The sequence below is a fragment of the Triturus cristatus genome, chromosome 9, assembly GCF_964204655.1.
Source record: "Triturus cristatus chromosome 9, aTriCri1.1, whole genome shotgun sequence".
NCBI lineage: Eukaryota > Metazoa > Chordata > Amphibia > Caudata > Salamandridae > Triturus > Triturus cristatus.
Window position 1 is genome coordinate 1,124,629,254 of NC_140592.1, and position 23,064 is coordinate 1,124,652,317.

The window sequence follows — 23,064 nt, forward strand, 5'->3', positions numbered from 1 at the left end:
ACGAAACTGGCTGTAATTCACTATTAGGACATGTCACACACATCAGGGCATGTCCTACCGTTTACATACAATGCACCCTGCTCTTGGGCCTACCTTAGGGGTGACTAATATGTAGAAAAGGGAAGGTTTAGGGACTGGAAAGTGGGTGCACTTGCCAAGTAGACATGGCAGTCCCAGACTACACACAGGCTCTGCAATGGCAGGCCTGAGCCATACTTTACAAGCTGCTTCTGTGGGTGGCACAACCAGTGCTGCAAGCCCACCAGCAGCCTTTGATTTACAGGCCGTGGGTACACATGGTGCACTGAACTAGGGTTTGACAAGTAAATCAAATAAGCCAATCATGGAGTCACTCATCCATTACAACAATTTACAGAAGGGAGCACTTGCACTTTGGCACTGAATAGCAGTGGCAAAGTGCCCAAAGCATCTAGACCAGCAAAAACATAGCAAAACATAGGAGGTAACAGTGAAAAAATGGAAGGGAGACCCATGCCAATGGTGCCAGGTCTAACAGGGACACACTCAGGGATTAGAACACCCCAATGTAGTAAAAGTACAGTGACACTGTGTGGTGTCTAACACAGGTTCTTGTCTGTACATACAGCCACTCACGCAGATGCACTCTCATGGCTACACTCAGGGATCATAACACTACAAATGAAGCATTGGGACAGTGACACAGTCAGCATGCAGCACAGGTCCAAAGTTGTGCACACCGTCACTCACTTCACTACACATAGAGAGTTCCAATCAGGTATTGGTGACATATATATAACTATAAGTCTGTGAATGTGTGACTCAATATGTGACAGAGGAGGAAGGCATGCATCTCAGTATGTCTCTTCAAACTTGCAGAGGTTAACCTTGACTGTATCCCCAACCATTTCTCATTATTTAGAAACAATGTATCTGTCTCATTTATGCTTTCCCAAAGCTGTATTTGAATGTGTCTACCATTATTTGTGAGAAATATATTTCAGTAATTTAACGTCTGAAGTCTATAACAAAACCATTGCAATTTACTGAAGTAACAGTTAAAACTGATTTATGCTTCTGACTCAAACAAATAAACCCTTTGAAATTCATAAATTAGGCTTTGCAGTACAAATCATAAGTCACACCCCTTCTTCCATTGAGAATGACATCACACTGGTTAATATTGATGACATTATAAGTGACACACATTACATCACTTGTAAAAACATTGACATCACTGCTCGAACCATAACTTGCGTCACACACTAGCACTGCATCAAAACATGACTATGCCATCACACATGACATCATTGATGGCATCATAAGAGACATCATGCTCGACTAACTTGTTGCACTCTTCACCACTGCCATTCCATATGCTAGCAATTAGGCTTGTCTGAAGCACTGCAGCATGGAGGTGGGGCATGCCCATGCTATCTGGAAAGCAACATGACAACAAAGTTCAACAGTGCGTGATACACAACTCCCACACCAACTGATGCAGGCAAAGTAGTACTAAGTACTGTTCCACTGCTCTAATGTACACGCAGCAGTCATCTTGGAAACAGTTTCAGTCCAGAATAGCTGGCTAGGCAGTTCCAAGAAGGTAATAATGTGATGGCCTTCTGGGAATAGAAGTGGTACCCACTGCACTGATATCTGAGCATCAAACTAAAAATGAAATCAAATGTTTTGCTTTCATAGAAATTAATAGACATTCATTGTCAAAAGTAAACTATTCTAAATCGAAATAGTTGTAATTCATCTTATTTGTAATCTTTATAATTAAATGGAGTAAATTAATTTATCTCCGAAAGTATAAAATTACAATGTTCCGTAGCACTGGCTGTATTTATAATTGGAGGTATGAGGTAATGATGCTTTTAAAAGAAATAGGCTGCCTGATGGACATAATACGGGGACTACCACGTGCTGTGAATAACATATGATCAGCCTCTGGCAATGTTGCCACTAACAACTGCTGATTTCCTTTCATACCAGGCATTTTTGATGCACGCCTAAAGTGTCAAACCTCCTCATATCGACAAGGACATCCGGTCTGAGAGATGGCCAGCTATATATATTTCATAAATTGCGAAACATGAAATAAAGAGTGCATGCTTCTTACTCTTGTAATTTAAACACTGTTATTACAAATAAAGTTTCGTGAACAATATAAACTAATAACTCATAAATGATAGGTATAATACCCAAAGTCTCATGAATGTTGGCTAATCAATGTGACTACATCCAATGGATCCAATGGATGAGAGGGACAGATGTTTTGTACTTCTCTCTCTCTCTCGCTTTCTCTCTCTCTTTCTCTCTCTCTCTCTCTCTCTCTCTCTCTGTAGATTGCAGCATTTGGCCAGAAATAGAACAAGTACCAAGAAATCAAACTTAAAAGGAAAACATAAAAACACAGATCACTACCACTCAGTGACAACCGGCATGAATCTGGGGTGGCAGGGCAGGGAGTTAAGGGGGTCTAAAAAGGATAAAAAGGATAAAAAACAAAAATACACTTGCCTCCTGCCGTGTCTCTCCCATGCCCTCTCTCCTCCACATCGGGCTGCTGTTGCAGAACAGGAAACAAATCCAGGCTCCCCTGAGCCAATCACGATGCTGCAATGGCTCCCCTAAGCCAATCATAACGCTGCAATTCAGCGTTGTGATTGGTCTGAGCGCCGTAGTTCGGCGCTGAGACGGGGACTGGGTGCCTGGGCATGTTCTCCACCCAGTAATGCAGCCTGGGTGGAGAACAGGCTAAGTGCATGTAACTGTTTGGTCACCCCTCTTGGGCCAGCCAAAGCATCATGTGAACGCCCAGTGGCAGCTGCCTCGGAATGGGGGTGGTGAGGCAGGGGGTGGAATAAAAAAACATTTTTCTTAAATAAACTTACCTTCTCCACCACGCCATGCCTCTCCCGTTGCGCGAAGCCTCTCCTCCATCCTTGCTCTGCTGGAAGTACCGGAGGCCTCCAGGCTTCTGAACTCTCTCAGCCAATCGCGGAGCTGCAGGAGCAGAATTGTGATTGATCTGAGTGTCCTGTTTGGATGCTCAGGCAGGGCCTGAGAGCCTGGGCATGTTCTCCGCAGGGCTGTGCAACACAGCATAATGGAGAACATGCCAAATGCGCATGACGGTTTGGCTGGCCCAAACCACCATGTCCACTTAGAGGAGTGCAAGCTACTTCTCCCCTGCTCTGACATCACATAGCCCCACATGACTCCCACATAGAAAAATAAAATGATAATAATATCCTGTTATTACCATTTTATTTTTTCACTTCTGAAATAGCAGTGGGGTGACGCTCCTTCCCCTTAGCGGAGAAGCCGCCACTGCAAACTTCAGTGTGCCCACCACTCCTGCCCCTGCTGTGACTAGGGCAGCCCCGCCCTGCCCTGCCATGTTGGCGCAGCAGGACAAAGTAAAATGATAATAGCATCAAGTTATTTTTCCTTTCTTTCACTGCTTCAAAGCAATGAGCCAACGCTCCTCCGCCTTAGCAGAGGAACTGCCACTACTTCCACTACAGTAAACATAAGTAAGGTTAGGTCGGCATATGCAATATAAAGATGCTATGTTTTAAATCAGCTAATTCGAAAGTAAAAAATGCTGGCATTTGAAAAATAAGACACATGTGTAGTAGAGTTACCAAATATTTCCAAATATATAAATACAATGCAGAATCACAGGGGTAGGGCTTAAAACAAAGTAAGGGTTTCATACTCTGTTGACTCTCGCCACACAAGGACCACTTCAAGGAGTTGGGCCATGGGCATCAACTGAAGGTAGCAAGGGATATCAGCTGCTCCCCTAGCTTGTGCTATTCTAGGTCGATCATTATCACTCATAGGGGCATATTACAATCAGATTATGCCACCCGAACATCACTTTTACCGACGTTCCGGTGGCGCAATGCCTTGCACCATAATTACAAAGTGGCGTTAAGCCACTTTTTGTGGCCTAGCACCGCTTTGTAAATATGGTTCCCTTTCACACAGGTATCTGCGTGAAAGGGCGTGCCGTGAGTGTTGCTGTGGGCATTTCATTTCCACATGCATCGATTTTTTATGCTGCTCAAGATTTGCAAGGATCTGTAAATCTGAGGCAATTCTTTTTTTTCCTCCTTTTTCCTTTTTAGGTCTCGTCTGAGCTAGCGCATGCGTTGCTCGGAGAGACATTTTCTATGAGGGTTTCCAAAGTGCTATCGCTGGCCTAACGCTTGCGTTCACGCGAGCGTGCACGTGCGCAGCAGCCAATCACTGCTGCGCGCGCACCACTCGCATGCTTATGACACAGCGCGTCCCGTCCTCGCGATCGCGATCACTTTCTCTTTGACCGCGATCGCGATTACTTCGGTTACTTTTACGGCTGCACGGCCAATGCTTGTTATTCCATTGTTGCTTTCCTTTTTATTGTCTCCGCCTTCATGGTTTGTTCTACCAACAGATTTCTGCTTTAACTCTCATTATATTCTCCACAATTCTTCACGCAGAGCAATAAATGGCTATGCATACATGAACCGCATGCCGGGTTAGTGTTGTTTATTCAATCACAGTGAAGAATGTCTTCAAGGGGAATCGGAAATTAAAACAAAATAGTTTGGAAAAAGGTATAGATTCGAATTCTATTCGCTTTATGACCTGAACAGGTCCAAGCCTCTTTGGAACTGTGTTTACGAACCCGGTTCGCTAATGAGAGTCGATTCCCTTAAGTGGCATTTCGGCATCGTCATTTACCATGCTCCACTGCCGTCTGGCTAGTTTTGCGCTATAGACTTATCATACATTCATAAATATACATTTAAAGCTTGTCTCACATTTAATTATGCTTAGTGAGACGATATAAAACTATGGTAAGAGGGGACAGACATTTTTTCTGTGGGCGGCGTAATTATAAATGTATCGCTCTTGCGGACGCACATGTAAGGGGATTTATTTTAAACTTTAACTAGGTTATGCGGGCAAGCAATCTTTTAGGAGCTAAAAAAAATCTGAAATCAAATCAAATATTTTATGCATGCTTTTTACTGACCAATCTTGTCTTCTTTCGGTTGTACAGCGCTCTGATACCCTTACGGGGCATGTTCGCGCTATATAAGACCTTTCAAATAAATAAATAAATAGAAAAGCTCTGAAAACCTTCTATCTAACTGCCCCATCCCACTGCAGGCCATGCTGGCTGCCTGGGCCCCAGCAGTCACACCTGGTATGGCTCACTAGAGCATTCATATGCTAACATTTTAACTTCTACTGAGGGGCTATTTGTCTCTTATTTACACAGCTTTCATCTGGCACTTAGGCGGAGTACCATGCATGTGTTAAACCGAGGAAACACTTTTTTTCTTTTTAACAGCAAAACTGTAAAAGCCATTAGAATGAAAAAAGAGCAACTGGGCTCTCCACAGTGGGTGTCCCTGTGTGATAATTACGGCTCACAAACAGAAAACAAATGCTTACAGCAAACAATCCTGGGTGCTTCCAGCACACAACGAGGAGCTATATACATGCAATGCAAACAGGAAGCTGCGAAGGACACTAAAACACATTTTTTTTTTTTTATTTTTTTTTTCTCTGTGTCAGGGCGTCATTTCTGGTTCAGATACATCAATCGTCACCTTCCACAACACCCTTTTTGCTCGTCAGTCGTTGGTAACAAACTTGGCAACAAGTGCGCAAGCTATCCCGTTGACCTTTAACCTGTGAAGGGAAAAGGTCACGTTAGTCAAATACATACAGTAAATTTTTACATTTACTTTACCTGTCTTCATCTTCCTTCTCCTCTCTCCCGTTGCCAGACTGGTTCCTGGATTGGAGGGAAGAAAAGAAGAAAAACAGTTTAGTGGCCCCTCTAGGGCCCCCCCCCCATTTAAGGGTTTGGGGACCCCTTTGGGTCCGCTGTCGTCGCCGTCGTTGCCTGAGCCTTCCAGGACCCCCCCCGTGTAAGGGTACAAGGGGACCCCTTTGGGTCCTCAGGTTTCGTCGTCACTGTCTCCATCTGATCTGTCTAGTGCTGCGTAGTCACGCAGGAGGCTGTGGATCATTTTACGGCACGCCAGGGTCGATGTCTCCTTTTTCCCCACTACCAGGCGGTTTCTGGAAAACAAGAGAACATCTTTAAAACAACACAGGAGCCTCCAGCAACTCTGGAGGTTTTCTAGTGTATGTGTCCCTGGGAACAGTCCATACATCACAGAGTCAGCAGTGATGCAGGTCGTAGGTATCCAGGCCCTAAGCTCCGTGCCTAGGGCCTTCAGCAGGTCCTGCGCGTACGTGCACTCCCAGAAGAGGTGGTATGTTGTCTCGTCTACGGTGCACCCTCTCGGGCAGGACTTGTATCGGTTGAGGCCTCTTGCGTGCATGAAGGCTCTCACGGGGAGACCTCCTTGGATGGCCATCCATGCGATGTCCTTGTGCTGGTTTGTCAGGCGCTTGGATGCAACGTTTCTCCACACGTGATCCGCTGTGGCTGAAGGGAGGGAGCCGATCGGCTCACTGATCTCTCTTGCTCGTATCAGGCGTTGGAGAAGTTTTGGAGTCCACATGACGGGGCGAACTGCCTCACAGCCATACTCTCGCACAAACTTCTCCGCTTCCTTGTAGAACCACGGGGTCTCCCAGTTGTACGGGACGGAGCTCACCCACTCTGCCCATCCCAGGCGCCTCCATGTTGGCAGTAGGAAGAAACGGGCCATCAGGAAGCCGGCGTGACTTTCATCTTTGGACCTCAGGGTGTTCCTCACGCAGTGGCACACGAAGGTCCCCCTCAGGATGGTGGCGATGTCTGGCACTCCTTTGCCTCCCTTGTCGTGGGTCTTGAACATCACCGCCCTCTTCACTCTGTCCATCTTCGAGTTCCAGATGAAGTAGAAGATCATTCTCGTGATGGCCTTAGCTGTTCTGGTCTGCACTGGCCATACCTGGGCGACATACTGGAGCACTGGCAGGGTCTCGTTCCGCAGGACCAAAGACTTCCCTTCGATCGTCAGCTTCCGGAGGCTCCAGAGTCCCAGCTTCTGCCTCGTCTTTGCTAGTCTTTCCTCCCAGGTCTTCTCCGCTGCACCGTCTCCGCCGAACCAGACTCCAAGGATCTTCATGAAGTCCTGCTTAATGGGGAATGGCAGTGGGTCTCGGGTCGGGGTCCAGTGACCGAAGAGCAGGGTTTCTGACTTGGCGCTGTTGATCTTAGCTCCAGACGCCTTCCCAAACTCGATACAAGTCCTCTCTAGCTCCTTCACAGACGGTCCGTCTGCGCAGAATACGGAGACGTCGTCCATGTAGAGGGAGCACTTCACTTCTCCTCGTCCTCCGCTCCCTGGTACCTTCACTCCTCTGATGTTGCTGTTTTGCCGGATGCGTTCGGCGAGGAGTTCGATCACGCAGATGAACAGGAGGGGGGAAAGCGGGCAGCCCTGCCTTACCCCTGACAGGACGGGGAACGGATCGGTTCTCCAGCCATTTACCAATGCCGTGCTGGAGATGTCTCTATACATTGTTTTCACCACGTCACAGAAGAAGTCGCCCAGTCCCAGAGCTCTGAGTGTCCGGTCCATGAACTCATGGGAGACGCGGTCGAACGCCTTTTCCTGGTCCAGGCTGACCAAGGCCGTCGGGACCTGGCGGCCCTTGACGTACTCGATCGTGTCTCGGACCAGGGCCAGGCTGTCCGCAATCTGCCGTCCCGGTATCCCACAGGACTGGTCAGGGTGGACTATCTTCTCTATTACCTTCTTTAGGCGGTTGGCCATCACCTTTGCGAGAATCTTGTAGTCCACATTGAGGAGGGAGATGGGCCTCCAGTTCTTGAGGTCTTCTCTCTCTCCCTTCTGCTTGTACAGGAGTGTTATCATACCTTCACGCAGGGATTGTGGCATACTACCCTTGCCCGCCACTTCCTCGTAGAGGTCTAGCAAGTCCGGTCCGATCAGATCCCACAGTTCGACATAAAGTTCCACTGGGAGACCGTCGTTTCCGGGCGTCTTGCCTCTCTTGGAGGTCGTCGCGGCCAAGTGCAGCTCTTCCAGGGTGAAGGGCGCGTTCAAGCCCTCTCTCTCCTCCGGACCCAGTGTCTTCGAGATCCCCCCTAGGAAACTGTCCGCCTGGTCTCTCTCTGACGACTTTGGTGAGTAGAGTTCGCCGTAAAAGTCTGTAACGACTTTCATGACTTCCTCCTTCTCCCCTTGGAGGTTGCCCTCCGAGTCCCGAAGCTCAACCAGCGGTGTGTGGGTCGAGTGAAGTTTCTTGAAGAAGAATGAGTTGCATTTCTCGTCCTTCTCTAGGTTCTCGGTTCTGGTCCGGAAGATGATTTTCTTAGATTCCACCCTGAAGTGCTCTGCGAGCTCTTTTCGGGTGTCCTCCAAGTCGTCACCCACGTCCCACCTCCAGAACCATTCTGATGGGTGGTGATTTCAACTGCATAGTAGAGCTGGATGGACGCAGTGGGTCTGGCTCTGCAGGGATGGACGTGACGTCCAGGTTGTTGGTGGAAATGATAGGCGAGGCGTCCCTCCATGACGCCATCGGGTGCATGGGGCCGAACGCCAGGAATTATTCCTGGAGTAGGCCGGACGGATCCGTGCGTTCACGGATCGACTTCCTATTCACCTCCCCAACAGTAAAGCCTGGGCGAAGCTCCATGGTCGCCGTCCACTTCTCTGACCACAGAGCAGTCAGTTTCGAGGGGGAACTTACAGGGAAGTTCCCCGCCGGCCCAGGATCGTGGAAACTGAACTGCTCCTTGCTGGAAAACGTGGAGTTAGTGGCGAACCTCAGAACCGCGTACATAGAGTGGAGGGACATGAAGGACCTCTTTCACTCCGCCAGCGAGTGGTGGGAATGGGTGAAGGCCAGGTTCCGAAGCTTCTTCCAGGATGCAAGCAGAGCTGCTGCACGGGAAACAAAGAGGACGTTCAGGAAACTGCAGAGCAAACTGCAGCAACTGTACGGACACTAAAACACATACTTAACTTGAATAAATGCAAGGTGCTCAGCAAGGAGCGAAAACGGCCCCGACAAACGGGTACCAAGGGAGCAAACAAAACACATCAGAGAGAGCACAGAGGCTAGAATGCAAGTACTTGCTTCCCTAAAAGAGGAAACATGAGATATAAATGATGTCTAAAACCCCAATCAGATATTTATTGTTTATTTGCGATTTTTTATGCAGCGCTGTAAACCACTTGTTTAGCCGCACTGCATTGTGGGCCTGGTGCATCCATTTTAATTAGAACAAAAATACTAAATATTGTACCGAGAGTTTTCACCATTGGAGAAGATAGTAATGGCACATTAATCTTAAATCACGTGGGGCAGTCATAAATCAGTAGATTAATTCAGCAGAGTATTGTGTCGCTATTTCATCACATCTAAGGTCACGCCCGAAAAGGCTCCACCACAAACGATTTACGGGAACGGAAAACAATATCATGTTTGTGATGTTGGTTAAAAAGCCGGGGCTGGTTGACAGTCACCCATGATAGGATACGCTTTTCAGTCAACAGCGAGAAGCCTGCTGGGATTTGTAGTTTATGTTTTTCCTAGGGCTCAAGACCTGTGGGAGTTGCTGTCCTAACAGTTCAGCCACCATTTCACAGATGTACCACAGTATTGGCACAAACGACAGTTTTCAGTCAGCCGCGGTCGGTAGAAGGAGTAACTGCAGGGCGGTGACGTGGGGAGGGGGAGGGGCAGGGTGGGGGTAGTAAACTATGGATTACGGAGATTTACAGGTAAATTAACATATAAATTAATAAAACAAATTTTGTTGCGTGCACTGCATCGCATTTGAGGATGCAGTGCACGCAACAAAATTTGTTTTATTAATTTCTATGTTAATTTACCTGTAAATCTCCGTAATCCATAGTTTACTACCCCCCAACCTGCCCCTCCCCCTCCCCACGTCACCGCCCTGCAGTTACTCCTACTACCGACCGTGGCTGTTTTCAGTCCTGTCACAGATGTGATAGAGACAAAAATGTGAAGCTGAATTAATGGAGAAATTCAAATATATCTGTCCCACTGAAATATAGAGTAACTTACAGCTTCGCAACTCAAGTTGGAAGACAAGGTGTGAGCTCTTGATTTCTCATACACAAAAAACAGAGCATTCATGATGTACTTTACATTTTAACTAAAAAATATTTCCTCACACAATAAAATCAAAAGAAGGATGAGAATATTGCAAAATCATACAACAATCGCATCAAATTTACTATATAATATTACTCAAGATAATGAAGAAAGAGAGGGTAGATCATTGCCTATTAGACGAGTAAAGTAAACAGTGAAAGGTTATTGGTCGGTTACTTTCCTGTAATCTTCATTACTTCCTCGCTGTCTTCCTCTTCCCAGCCCTGGCCTGCAAAAGTAGTACCAAAGCTTCAACCGAATCACATGGACCAACAAAATGTAATTAACAAATATACTGAAGATGTCCATAGACAGTCGGTCTCTACCCTTTTATCAGATACAGAAACATTGGAACAAACAAAACAAGCATTGGCATAGCCAATAGGTCTCGCCTTTGGAGCCTTATAAGTGTTTAGCCATGCAACAGTTAATGTTGTTGCACCAAGGATATTGTGCTGCATAACTAAATACATATAAGGTTCCAAAAGCGAGACCTATTGGCTATGCCAATGCTTGTTCTATGTGTGCTGCATTGGGCAGCACACTTAGAAAGAGCAAAACACCATTAATGTTGGTTTATGTGCAGAAAGGTGTCCCTTCCTGCACATAAACCATCATTCAATAATGACGATTTGCTACTTCTATGTGTGCTGAAGAATGCATCACACATAGAAGTAACACATTGCCATTATTGATTGTTTATGTGCAGGAAGAGATACCTTTCTGCACATAAACAATAATTCCCTGCAACTCAGGCACCCTTGCACTATGTCACAAGGGTGTCAGTGTGGGCGCTAGGCAGCTAATTATAGTGGCAGCTCTAGGGGAAAAAACACAGGGGTGCCTGTATTATTGCAAATACGGCGATCTCTACAATTCGAAAATGGCATAGCGCTGTGCTCAGCCATTTCCTTGTATATATGCCCCACAATCTCAGGGCTGATAAACACAGCGACATAACCAGTCGCCAGGGCTCACTGAATCTTGTTTACTTTCAGTATTTTCCACTGCTAATGAGGACTATGTGCCTTTTCCGTTTGTAACAGTGGAGGAATCACATTCATATTTCAGGACTGTGCTGGACAATGACTTCCCCCAGAAAAACATATTTTCTCGATGGAGGTTTGAAAACCACACATCCAAGTATACATTTCTACACATCCAAGTATACATTTCCTCATCATTCACTACGATTGTCTTCCCCGAGTTCTAGCAGGATTTCATGCAAATTCGCCAGAAAAATCTCTCCTGGTGTAGGACTACACATGCAGCAGTGAACGTCGAACCTTTTCCGGCTGACCTTTGTGCTAATATAACATTTCTGTGTTGTAAATTGTACTTTCCACCACTTTATTGGTTTCTGTCCTCAAACGAAACGGTATTAAACTCACCTCTATTCGGGAAACATGGCTTCCATCACTTTCAAAGAGCTTCGCATCTCTTTTTCCGTTCACAGCGGTACCCAGATGGATTCCTTCTCTCTATTCTATATTCTTTTTTTCTGCCCGAGTTCTGTTCTCTCCTTTGAAATGTATTCAATTCAAATATATATAACCAGACGAAACAGCACTGCATAGACTAATATGGGTTTGCAAAAATGTTGTTTTGATTAAAAATTTCCCATAAATGCATGAAAACCAAAACTGTGTTAACTCAGTTTTTACCGTGAAGAGCGAAGGGGTCAGGTAATTACACTTCTATGACTTCGGGTTCTTTTCTCCTTCTGACAGAATAGTATTTATTCAAATTCGGCCCACGGGCTGCATAGTCGGAATTCAAGTTTTTGTATATGATGTGCAGCGTAAATGAAATCAACATGCGATTGTGAGCAGTGATTTTCATAAGAAGACCCGCTCCTGGATCACAGTCTTGGAATCCAAATATTGCACACTCTTCTCCTTGTCAGGCTCCAATCCAACCTTTTATTATTGTTTTAATTTGTGCTCCTCATACAAAATGCATAAGGAGGAGCCTTCTGTTATGACAAGCGTGTATCCATTAAAATCACATCATCCCCGCACGTGAGAGAGGGATTGATTTGATGGATTCTTCCATGCAGAATATAGCAGGAAACTTTTTTTTATCTAAGAAAAATCTATTTTGAACTCTGCTTTGCCTGAACATCTCGAACACGCCTGTACTTAGAGGGTTGCAATTGCAACATAAAAGATTCAGAAGTAAGGGAAAAGGTGCAGGCCGATATTCATCACAGAGGCTCCTTTTTTGCTTATTTCCGTAATAGCGCCATTGATTGGACTTGTCGAATGAAAAAGGGAACTGCTGAGCGGTCAAAGCATGCACACAATCACTTCTTTTTTATTCATACATTGATCAAAAAAAAACTGCCAACTCAGGTATGTGTATCAACGGCGGCTCCTCCATAGGAGCGTTTGGGCGTTGCCCCACTGCTTTCTGGCAGTGCAGGAAGCAGAAACATAAAATGGTAAAAACTACCATGTTATGTTTCTGCTTCTCGCGCTGCGAGAAAGCAGAAGTGCCTGGTTGTGGGCCGTCCTGCTCGAGGGCAGGGGGGAGTGGCTTTTCCACTGTTGTGGGTACTGACTGTTTGGTCGGCCCTGGAGCCGCCCAAACAGTCAGTACCCACAACAGTGGGTAAGCCACTTCCCCCTTGCCCCCCCCCCCCAGCAGGACAGCCCACTATCCCTTTTTCCAACATGGAGAAAATGGCGTGGCTGGGGCGCTCTCCTGCAGCGCCTCACCAAGCACTTGTGATTGGCTGGCTCCCCTGTTAAGTCCCGGCCGGGGGCATCATGACTCACGGGCCGAGACTAGCAGCGTGAGCGTGACCAATCACTACACAGCAGCCTCGGAGGAAACGCGGGCTCGAGGGAGAAAGAATGACTATCGTTACCGTCTGGCTGAGATTTGGGGAAGCATATCCTGCACAGTGCAAGCTGGAAGTTAAGTAACTTGCTGTGTAGTGTTTCGGTCAATTTGCTGCGCCGGCTTGTGTAAGTATTGTGGCCCGATATGGCGCTTTAAGCATGGTAATGTTAATTTCTTTTCTGTGACGTTGTAATGTTGTTCTTCACCCCCAGTGATATACAGCAGCCAATGTAGGTTTTTTCCCAATGCTTTATTGATTACATGCGTAGTACACCTAAGAGCGCCGGGCAGCCGCCTCCGAACGCTTAGTTTCTCCCTCGCGTTGTTCGCGCTCACTCGCGCATGCGCAGACGTGCCAAATCGGCCATCTCGCGCATTCGCGTGTTGACGTAGTGCCCGGTCAACTAGACCGTGACACTACATATCTCCCCTTTTTACACCACCCACAAAACTATTTACACAACTGAGACTGTGTTACCGTCCATAGTCTATTACTCCAGTTCATAGTCCTTAAGCCTGGCTGGTCTCACCACCGCTCTCCCCACTCGGGTGTATCTTACCGGTGTAGTGTGTCCTTCTCAACTCTCTGCTGCGACAGGGCTTCCCTTTCTTACTTCTGGGGTGCCTTTCCCTTCTCTTCCTCCTTTCTCACCCTCTTCCCGGGTCCTTTCTTCCCTATGTAGTCTTTCTCATTCCTCCTCTTCGTTGATCTGATCTTCCTGCCTACTCTCTCCCTTTTCTCTGTTCGATGTTCCTTCTTCGTCCCTCATGTTCTCTGTAGCTGTCACTCCTTCATTGTCCTCTCGGGGCCACTGTAAGATTTTGTTGCACTTGGCCGTGCGGTCTTGGGACCATACATTCCCGTCGCTGAGTAGCGCCGCTCTGTCATACACCTCTTCCACTCTCAGGGGTGGGGAGTATTTGCTGTCTCCCTTCCTCTTGAGGATTGCCAGCTTTACTCTGACCCACTCCCCTTTTTCCAAAGCTGTCTCCTTCACGTTCTTTCTGTTGTTGTAATGGTCAGTATATATCCTCCGCGCTTTCTCCAGGTTATGTTGCACCACTGCAGGGGACCACTTGCTTGTGATTGTCTTCTCCTGCCACGCGACATTGTCTTTCGTGAAGGGTTGCCTTCCACGTAAAATTTGAAACGCGCTGTACCCCGTGCTAGTGGGGGTAATGCAGTATGCCCATAGAGTGCTTAGTACCTCCTTTTCCCAGACCTTGCCTCCGGAGATAGCTGCCTGTATAGAGCCCATTATCACCCTATTGAACCTTTCCACTTGGCCGTTGCAGGCAGGGTGATATACTGCCGTGTTTTTTTTAAATCGTATGCCATTTCTTTCTGCAAAATGGTTCCATTTGTCCGAAGTGAACTGGGGCCCGTTGTCGCTTATAATGGTTCTGGGGATGCCTTCCCTGAGGAATACCATTGTAAGGAATCGAATGATCGTGCCTGTGTCCATTTCTTCTTGAATGTGAACCTCAGGCCAACTTTGAGTATTTGTCCACTATCACACATATGTACTTCGGAATGCCCATGCTGTCGAGGACCGGCCCCAAGATGTCTACCGCCACTTCGTCCCAGGGATTACAAGGGTTCGTGAACTTCCCTAGAGCTGGTCTCATGGGTTTCAGAATTTTGTCAGCTCCTTGGCACTGTACACAGTCTCTGACATGCCTCTCCACCTGGAGGTCCATGCCCGGCCACCAATATGTTTGTTTAGTTAGAGCTTTCGTTTTCACGATTCCCAGGTGTCCTTCATGTATTATTTTCAGAAGGAGTGGTATTATCTCTGCAGGTGGTACTACCCGGTTTCCTCGGTATACGAACACCCCATCATTTCCCACTGACAACTCGTCCCTGACTTCATAGAATTGCCGAATTTGGGGCTTCTGGTGTCTCTTATCAGGCCACCCTCGCATTATGTATTTCTTAACTTCCTCCAGATCTCCATCTGCTCCGTAGGCGTCCTTCCATTCTCTCCTGCTTATCGCCCTTTCCGGATCCTCCGTCAAGGCTACCATCTCCTCATCTTCTTCTGTGCCCGTTGTGGCACTCTTCTTTGCCGCCGCCCGGCTGAGATAATCCGCTATCTTGTTCCTCGATCCTGGTATATATTCCACGTCATAGCGATATTCCAATAGTTTCAGTGTCATCTTCGCTATTCGGGGAGTCGCGCCGGCGTGACCACTGGACGGTAATACCTTCACCAGGGGTTTGTGGTCTGTCATCAGCAGGAATCACGTGCCCCACAAGAACTGGCGATATTTCCCCATGGCCCATACGGCTGCCAGCATCTCTTTCTCGATCACGCTGAACTTCTGTTCGGAATTCGTCAGTGATCTCGATGCAAAGCTGATCGTCTCCTTCTTGCCATCTTGCCTCTCTTGCATGAGCACTGCTCCCAACCCCTTTTCACTGGCGTCTGTCATCAGGATCGACTTCCCTAGGGGATCGTACCCTTGTAGCGGGATAGCTTGGCTTATTTCTCGTTTGACTATGTCGAACTCTTCTTGCTCTACTTCCGTCCATGCGAATGCCGTTTTCTCCCTCGTGAGCTGCCTCATGGGGTGCGTTTTCATGGCAAAATGTTGGACGAACTTACTATAGTATTCCACCATCCCTAGGAAGGATCGTACTTCCTCCTTGGTGGTGGGTGGAGGAGCATCGCATATGGCTGTCACGTTCCCCTTCTTTGGTGTTATCCCACTCTCTCCAATTTCGTGCCCTAGGTCGGTGACCGACGACATGCCGAAATGGCACTTCTCCCATTCTGCCGTTATTCCGTTGTCCTCCAGGATCTTGAGCACCACCTCCAGCTTTTCGTCGTGGTCTTCTTGTTCCTTCCCTATCACTAGGATATCATCCTGGAAGTATTGTACTCCCTCTATGTCCTTGAACAGTCGGGCCATTAGCTTTTGGAAGACCGCCGCTGCCGATGCCAGCCCGAAGGGCATGCGGCAGAACTGATAGCACCCGAAGGGAGTTATGAAGGACGTCAGTTTCTTACTCGTGTGGTGCAGGACTACCTGATGGTAAGCTGACTTTAGATCGATGGTAGAGAACCACTTCACTCCTCTTGTCCGTGCTAGCATCTCCTCTATACGTGGTAGCGGGTACTTCTCCACAGCTATACATTTGTTGAGTTCTCTGAGGTCCACACATAAGCGCACCTTGCCTGACGGTTTCATGGCTACCACTAATGGCGCCAACCATTCCGCGCTATCAATGGGTTCAATGATCCCTTCTTTTTCCAGTCGGTGTAACTGCTGTTGCACTGCCTCTCTCACGGCGATCGGTATGTTCCTCACTTTGTGTGTGACCGGTTGGACGTTCTCCTTTAGCACGATTTTGTGAGTAAACTTTTCCAATTTCCCAATCTTGTCCCCAAATATCTTTGGGTGCGCGCTTCGCAGTCCCGCTGCCTTTGACCATCTTCCTTCCAACGCTACTAACACTTGTGTGTCTCCTCCCGGATGCAGTTGTATGCCCAATTCCCCTTCGTCCATCCACCCCAGGACTGAGGGTCCCTTCTCTGCCACGTACAATTTGCACTGGGCGCTGCGTTCTTTGAACTGGAAGAGCAGTTTCCTAAATCCCACCATTGGGATAGGCTCCCCCGTGTAGGTGACGGGCCGTATGTCCGGTGGTTCCAGGTGTGGACCCACTGTTGGTTCGAATTTCGCTTCCCACACCGACCTTTGGACGATCGTATAGGGGGACCCTGAATCCGCTACAATGGTGATTTCCACTCCTCCGATGTGAATGTCGCACTGGGGTTTTCGAGCTCTTCTGCCGTCAATACCTAGTACTTGGTCTTCCACGCACAGCACTTCGTCATCTTCTTCCTGGCCCTCTTCATCTTCTCCTGGGTCTTGTGCTACGTACTTCACCGCGCGCTGTTTCCATTTCATGCGACACACCTTCTCATAATGGCCGACCAGGCCGCAGAACGCGCACTTAGCTCTGAATGCCGGACAACGCTTGTTGTGCGCCGCATGGCTCGGGCTACCCCACCTGTAGCACTTCGATGTTCCTTCTCTGTCCTGTTTCCACGTCTGTCCCGGCTTTCCTTTGCCTTTGTACGTTCCCTTATTTTCTCCTGGCGTCGGTTTTCCTCTACCATATTGGTCGGCATCTTCCACCTTGTTTACCGTTGGTCTCTCGGTCTGGTCTCTCTTCGCTGCGTCTGCGCAGCGCTTGGTCAGTTCTGCTCTTTTCACGATGGCTATCACGTCTTTTAACGTTGCGTCTCCGCTTGCCCACAATTTATCCTGCACCGTTTTGCATGTCGTGTGCATGACGAATTGGTCCTTTATAAAGTCGTCGTGTAGAGCTCCGAACTTACACGTTATCGCCAGCTTCCTTAGTGCTGCCACGTAGTCGTCTATCGTTTCCCCCGCTTCTTGCTTCCTCTGCTGGAAATTGTAGCGGTCGATAGATGTGCAAACTGCTGGGCGATAATGGGTATCCAAGTCTTCAATAGCGTGTTTGAACACGTCATTGTCCGCTGCTGGGCCGGTGACCGGCGTTAGGTTTTGGAACACTCGTATGCCCTCTGGTCCCAGATTGTGCAAGAGTATCCTTTTCCTCCGGCTGCTGGAGAACGCCTCTTCATTCTTGTCTTCCAGTGCTTCGAGGTAATTTTTGAAATATTCTCTCCAGTCCTCCCATTTCATTTGAGGCTCCCCTGGTCTTGGTAGGAACGGGACCGGCGTCGTTAGCGCTGATGCCTGTGCGCACATCTTGGTTTCTGCCTGTTTCCTGGGACTACCTGGTGCCTCCGTCCCTTGTCCCTTCCTTTGGGTCGTCTGGGCCTCTTCAGTCCCTTCTGCACCTTCTCTTCCTGATTCCACCAGGGCCTCTTCTAACTTTCGCCCCTGTCTCGCTTACCACGCTTCCTTGCCTTGGCTGGCACTCCTGCGTGTTTTCTTGCCTCCCGCTGGCTTGCGTCTGCCACTGCCGCGCTCTCTCGGTGTCCTGGAGTCTTTCCTGAGACCCCCTGGGGTTCCTGCTCCTGTCGGGCGTCGTCTCCTCCGGTTCTCCTGCTGTTGGGGGGCTTCCTCTGTCCTGGGTGACCTTCAGGGTCCTCTGTGTCCCAGCCTCATCGCCACTGTAATGTTGTTCTTCACCTCCAGTGATATACAGCAGCCAATGTAGGCTTTTTCCCAATGCTTTATTGATTACATGCGTAGTACACCTAAGAGCGCCGGGCAGCCTCCTCCGAACGCTTTGTTTCTCCCTCGCGTTGTTCGCGCTCATTCGCGCATGCGCAGACGTGCCAAATCGGCCGTCTCGCGCATTCGTGTGTTGACGTAGTGCCCGGTCAACTAGACCGCGACACTACAGACGTCTTTTTGTCTTTCATTGCCCATTATCTCTACACAAAAAGGTTCACTTAGCATTTGAAATAGCAACTCCGAGCGCCGACAGGTTGAGAATTCTTCGTGAACTCTTTCCCTCTCTTTCCTCGGCCTGGCGTTCTCCTTCACGGCTTTCCTCCAGCAGAAAGCATCTGATAGGGAAGAATTATTGTGGACAATCAGCCTGTCTGTCATGGCACCAAAAATCCGATTTCTTGCTTCTCGTTTGTCCGTATTTATTTTTCCCTCTTCTGTGTGTGAATTATTTCCGCAGTCGTTTCTAAAGAGGGAAAAATAAATGTCTGGTTCCTGCTCCATTTCTTGTACTATGCAATACCGTTATTTACAAGGTGAGGTATTACCACCTGCAGGCACGATGCGACTCCTAGTGAATATCTTATGAAAGAGAACAATGATTAATGTGCTGCACGGGATTGATGGGAGGCTCCAGGAGGCTAATTCCAAAGTCACAATGTCAAGCATTTCCATCAAATACTGTAGAACTATAGTTGAGGTATACTTTATCACGTCCTACGGTATAATTTAAGGAAGTACTTGCAAGTAGATTGTCTGCTTTTACGTCCTGGCTCACAGCCATGGATGTACATTCATTAGGGTCACTGTGATCGCAAATGATACAAAACTGCAATCCAAAATCATAGCTTTTGTTCACCATAGGACTATCAAGATACGCTTTGCTGCCTGGACTCCTCTAATAGGCATCTGCTGACCCCTTCAGGTCACATGACTAATGCTTGCAGAATCACTCCAACTGAGAGTGATGCCAATATTGTATTGAATACCACACACAAAAAAATGTGGCAGTGAATCATCTCCCAATAACATGCACTGCTTTTTCTTCTTAATACAAGTGCACTCTGATGTCAAAGCATACCTGTATTCGTGTCATCACTGTTAGCTTGTAATCATGTTTTGCAAGTGAGTAGTGTTGTAACAACACTGCTTACCCTTGGTACAGATGGGTAAGGCTCTCCTCTTCCTCCCCAGTCCATTATCTCACCAGTGGGGGAGAGGGGTCTGTCATCCTGCAGCGAGAAAAACTGCAGGTAGAGTAGACCAAGGACGTTTGCGCCATCTTCTTTCTTCCTGCCAATTCCTAAGTTACCAACATGCATTGCATTTAGAGTAGGCAGGCCATGGGCGGGGGACCCACCACTTCCCTCCATCTGAAATCTCGCAGCCACATTGATAATGTGTAAACGTGCAATTTCTGAAAGCCTTTTTTTAACATGGACATGTTTCAGACAAAAGGGTTTGCTGTGCACAGTGCTTTATAAAACATGCAGCAGCTTTCCTCAGATTTTGAACTACAACTTTGTAATTGCTCTCGCTGTCCGGTGTCCAGTAGGGGCTCCCTTGCATCTTGCGAAGTGCTACTGGGGGAAAGGTGAGCATTTCAGCATGAATTAATTCTTGTCTTTATCCTGCGTATTTGCGTAAGTGCGAGAACACCTGAGGTTTTATAATCTTTAAAGCAAAATCACAATGGTGGTGTTGTCAGTTATGCCAGATAATCACACTTATTGGGAAACGTATATGTGGTGGGGTAGGGTTGGGGGGAGGTGGTGGAGCAGGAGGCTTTCTGCTGCTAATCAAGCTGATGGGATTAAGGCTAGAATAAAAAAGCTGATTTCCTTCACAGTGATGAGTGCTCGGCAGCTTTCTGCTTTGTGTCTCTTTTCAGCTGGATTTATTGGGCTCACATGAAGTATTGAGTTTATATTAACTGTGTAATCGATTGAATGAAGTGGGGTGTCAACGGCGAACCTGCACGGTGTTTTGCGACCCATTTTCATTCCAAATTTGCAGCGCTTATCTTTAACTCTATTTTCTAAAGCGCTAATAACAAATTAATTATCACACCTAATTGTTCCGGTCAGAGCCTGTTTAGTTTCAGAATATAGGTGATGGGGAGAGCAGGAGGTGTTGATGCTCGCATCTAAGACCTAATTGATTGTAGTTTTGGGAAAATGGGGTTTTGGAAATAGTGTGAAGATCCCATGTGTGCCATAAGATTCGATATGCTGTATTTTTGTTGGGAAGCTGGACACTGCCTCATCATTCCATGTGTAACTCAGAAACCGTCATCAATTTTTAATGTAACTATTTCAGAAGCTGGGAAGAGCGAATTAAAATATTAACCACAAATCTGTCATTTGTGAAGACCGATGACGTGCTGGAACGCATGTCACAAGACTCTTGTAAAAATGGCATATGGATTTACAGAATCTGTTATGTTTGATATCTGACAGCACACACTCATCTGATAAGATATAAACAGTCCGCACTGTGTTGAGTGGTCTGCATTAGTACGTGTGTGGACTGGGTTGTTTGTGTGTGTTGACTGGTGAGTGTGTGGTGTTGTGTTATCCCTGCCAGCGTGTCTGCTGTTTTTGTCTGCGTTTGTGTGTGCACGCAAGGAGTCTGTCTGTTGGCTGGAAGTTAAGAAGTTTTCCTTATTAGAGGGGGTTGTTGTCTGGTCTGCTACTGCTTGCTATCTCTAAGTAGTTGGGTTGGCTCACTTTACTCGCTTTACGATGTAAAACTCAGCCCCTAGTTTTATGCCTCACCACTTTGAAATTTCACCAGCCGCCACTGTATGTGTTCCAGAACAGGCAAGAGTGCAAACAAATTGGTCTTAATGTTAATTTCCGACCCTCACTGACATATAAAGTGGCCCGACCACTATAATCTTCTTTTGACCACAAACTCCCATTTGCACTCAAAATAGCATTCCAAGCCCACTTTTTGTGGCATGAAAAACCTGAAATGCACTGTTTGTACATGCACTAATGGGGAATAACACATGCCATTCCACAATGTCATAAATTTGCGGACTCTACCTTATGGCAAATTTCGCTTCTACAGAGTGAGCTCAAATATCCCATTAAAAAAATCTTTCATATTGAGGTTCCTAATGACAAAAAACAGTGATAAACAGTTTTACCGTGAAAAATATGCAGATGTAAAGAAAATTATAAGGACTAACATGTTTTACAGTCTGTCCCCAGTTTGATTCAGTCTCACAACACTAAGACCAACCACCTGAAGAGTCTTTAAAAATCATGGTAAACATTAATCTCATTTTCTATTCTGCTTGCTAAATCTTCTGAGAATAAAGTTTCTCTTTTACCTCTTCAAATGGTTCTTCATTGTACCACAAGACTAGTGGATGACGGGTACAATATTGTTGATGTAGCCCCTTTTTTACATGAACTTCCCCACCTAGCTCTTTGAGCCTGGATTCGTATGAAGCATATGGAACTCTTCATTGGAAAAGTCCAAAATACTTGGCAAATGAACTGTAGATTTTCAGGGACTTGCGACTCTCCTAAGCCAATACACATGCTTCAACTGCAAGTGCTCAAATTCTGCCTTTAGAGGAAGATGGCACAGTTCATTAATGAGGGTGATCCTGCAACTCCCTGCATTGCTTATAACTCTCTGAACTGAGTCCAATAAAGTTTAAAACATTTCTTATTTTCGTATTTGCATACATTTCATGGAATCTCTCAGGGTGGGAGTCCTCGCTGTGGTTTTCTCTTTCTTCAGTTTTCGGCCTATGTTTTTAGGCTATGTTTTTGTTCACTTATGTTATTATTTGTGTTTTAGAGTAAAGCGTTCTGATACCTCTGGCCATGTTCAAGTTGAGTGGCTAATAAAATAAAAAAAACTAAATTAGGTTAGATTTGGCATTTGCTATAAGAAAGTGTAATTTTAAGTCGGAAGAACTCACCCCAGTGATTCACAAGTGGGCTCCGTTGTTATGAAGATTTGTTCGTACCGCACCACATGCCTCATGTTGCCATGGCGGTATTATAAGTCCACTGGCAGAAGTGACGAACTAGCAAGCTGAGGATGACAGCAGCAGAGTGAAGCAGCAACGACCACTAACGCAAGGGAAATGGAGCTGGAGCCGGAGCCGGTGCCCTGCCGAAGCTCTGCCAATGCCGAAGCCGTGCTGCAACCATTTTGCAGGAGGTGCCCAGTTTTCTGCGACCATCAAGCCCCTACTCAGCTCCTGCCTCAGGTGGGTAGCAGTGATTTTCGGAAGTAGCTGGTTGCAGCAGTTACTGCAACTGAACAGCAGTCACGCCCTCAGTCACGCCACAGGCCTTAGCTCCTTCAGGGCCAAAAAAGGCTGGTTGAACAAAGGGGTCAGGTCGGTAATGTTATCGGGGGGCGCAGTAGGAACCTGGACGGCCATTTAAGGCTATGCACCAGGGTTTCCAGCCTCTTTGTCCCCTTGGACCTCAGGCAAGCATCATTGCCCCATTGGTTTATCTGTAAATGATGGGTAGGACCAGAAACCATGTGCAGGGCGCTATACCACCTTTGATGAAGCCATTGCAAAACTGCAGTGTTTAGGCAGGGAGGCCCTGATGGCCAAGTCAGACATAGAGGCGGCCTTCCACCTTCTACCGGTGCACCCTGAGGATATTGACTTGCTAGGTTTCACTTTGAGGGTCAGTACTTGCTTGACGTGTGCATGCCCATGGGGTGTTCCATAGTGTGTTCAGTATTTGAGATATTCAGCAGTTTCCTGGAATGACGGTGAGGGATTTGGTGTCATCAGACGATGTGGTGCATTACTTAGATGATTTTCTATTCATGGGTCCACCAGGTGACCAAGCATGTGGGAGGACTCTGCAGGGCTTCGGCAACTGGCACAGGCTTTGGGGGTTCCGTTGGCTGAGGACAAGACGGAAGGTCCCA

General features: G+C 47.1%; 1 protein-coding gene across 1 annotated transcript; it reads right to left on the reverse strand.

Moving 5' to 3' along the window:
- Positions 1-5,957: 5,957 nt before the first annotated feature.
- Positions 5,958-7,262, reverse strand: LOC146799474 (uncharacterized). The gene is made up of 2 exons (XM_085627884.1): positions 7,108-7,262; positions 5,958-7,005 (listed from the first exon to the last, which is right to left on the reverse strand). The coding sequence occupies exons 1-2, from the start codon at positions 7,260-7,262 to the stop codon at positions 5,958-5,960; spliced, it is 1,203 nt and encodes a 400-aa protein (XP_085484010.1).
- Between the last annotated feature and the right edge of the window lie 15,802 nt (positions 7,263-23,064).

What these genes read in the sequence shown, in the direction of transcription:
- LOC146799474 (XM_085627884.1), bottom strand. Translation starts at nt 7,262, where the DNA reads ATGGACGACGTCTCCGTATTCTGCGCAGACGGACCGTCTGTGAAGGAG. An exon ending in ACCCCGACCCGAGACCCACT is followed by an intron (nt 7,006 to 7,107) that starts GCCATTCCCCAT and finishes AGCAAAGACGAG; the next exon opens with GCAGAAGCTGGGACTCTGGA.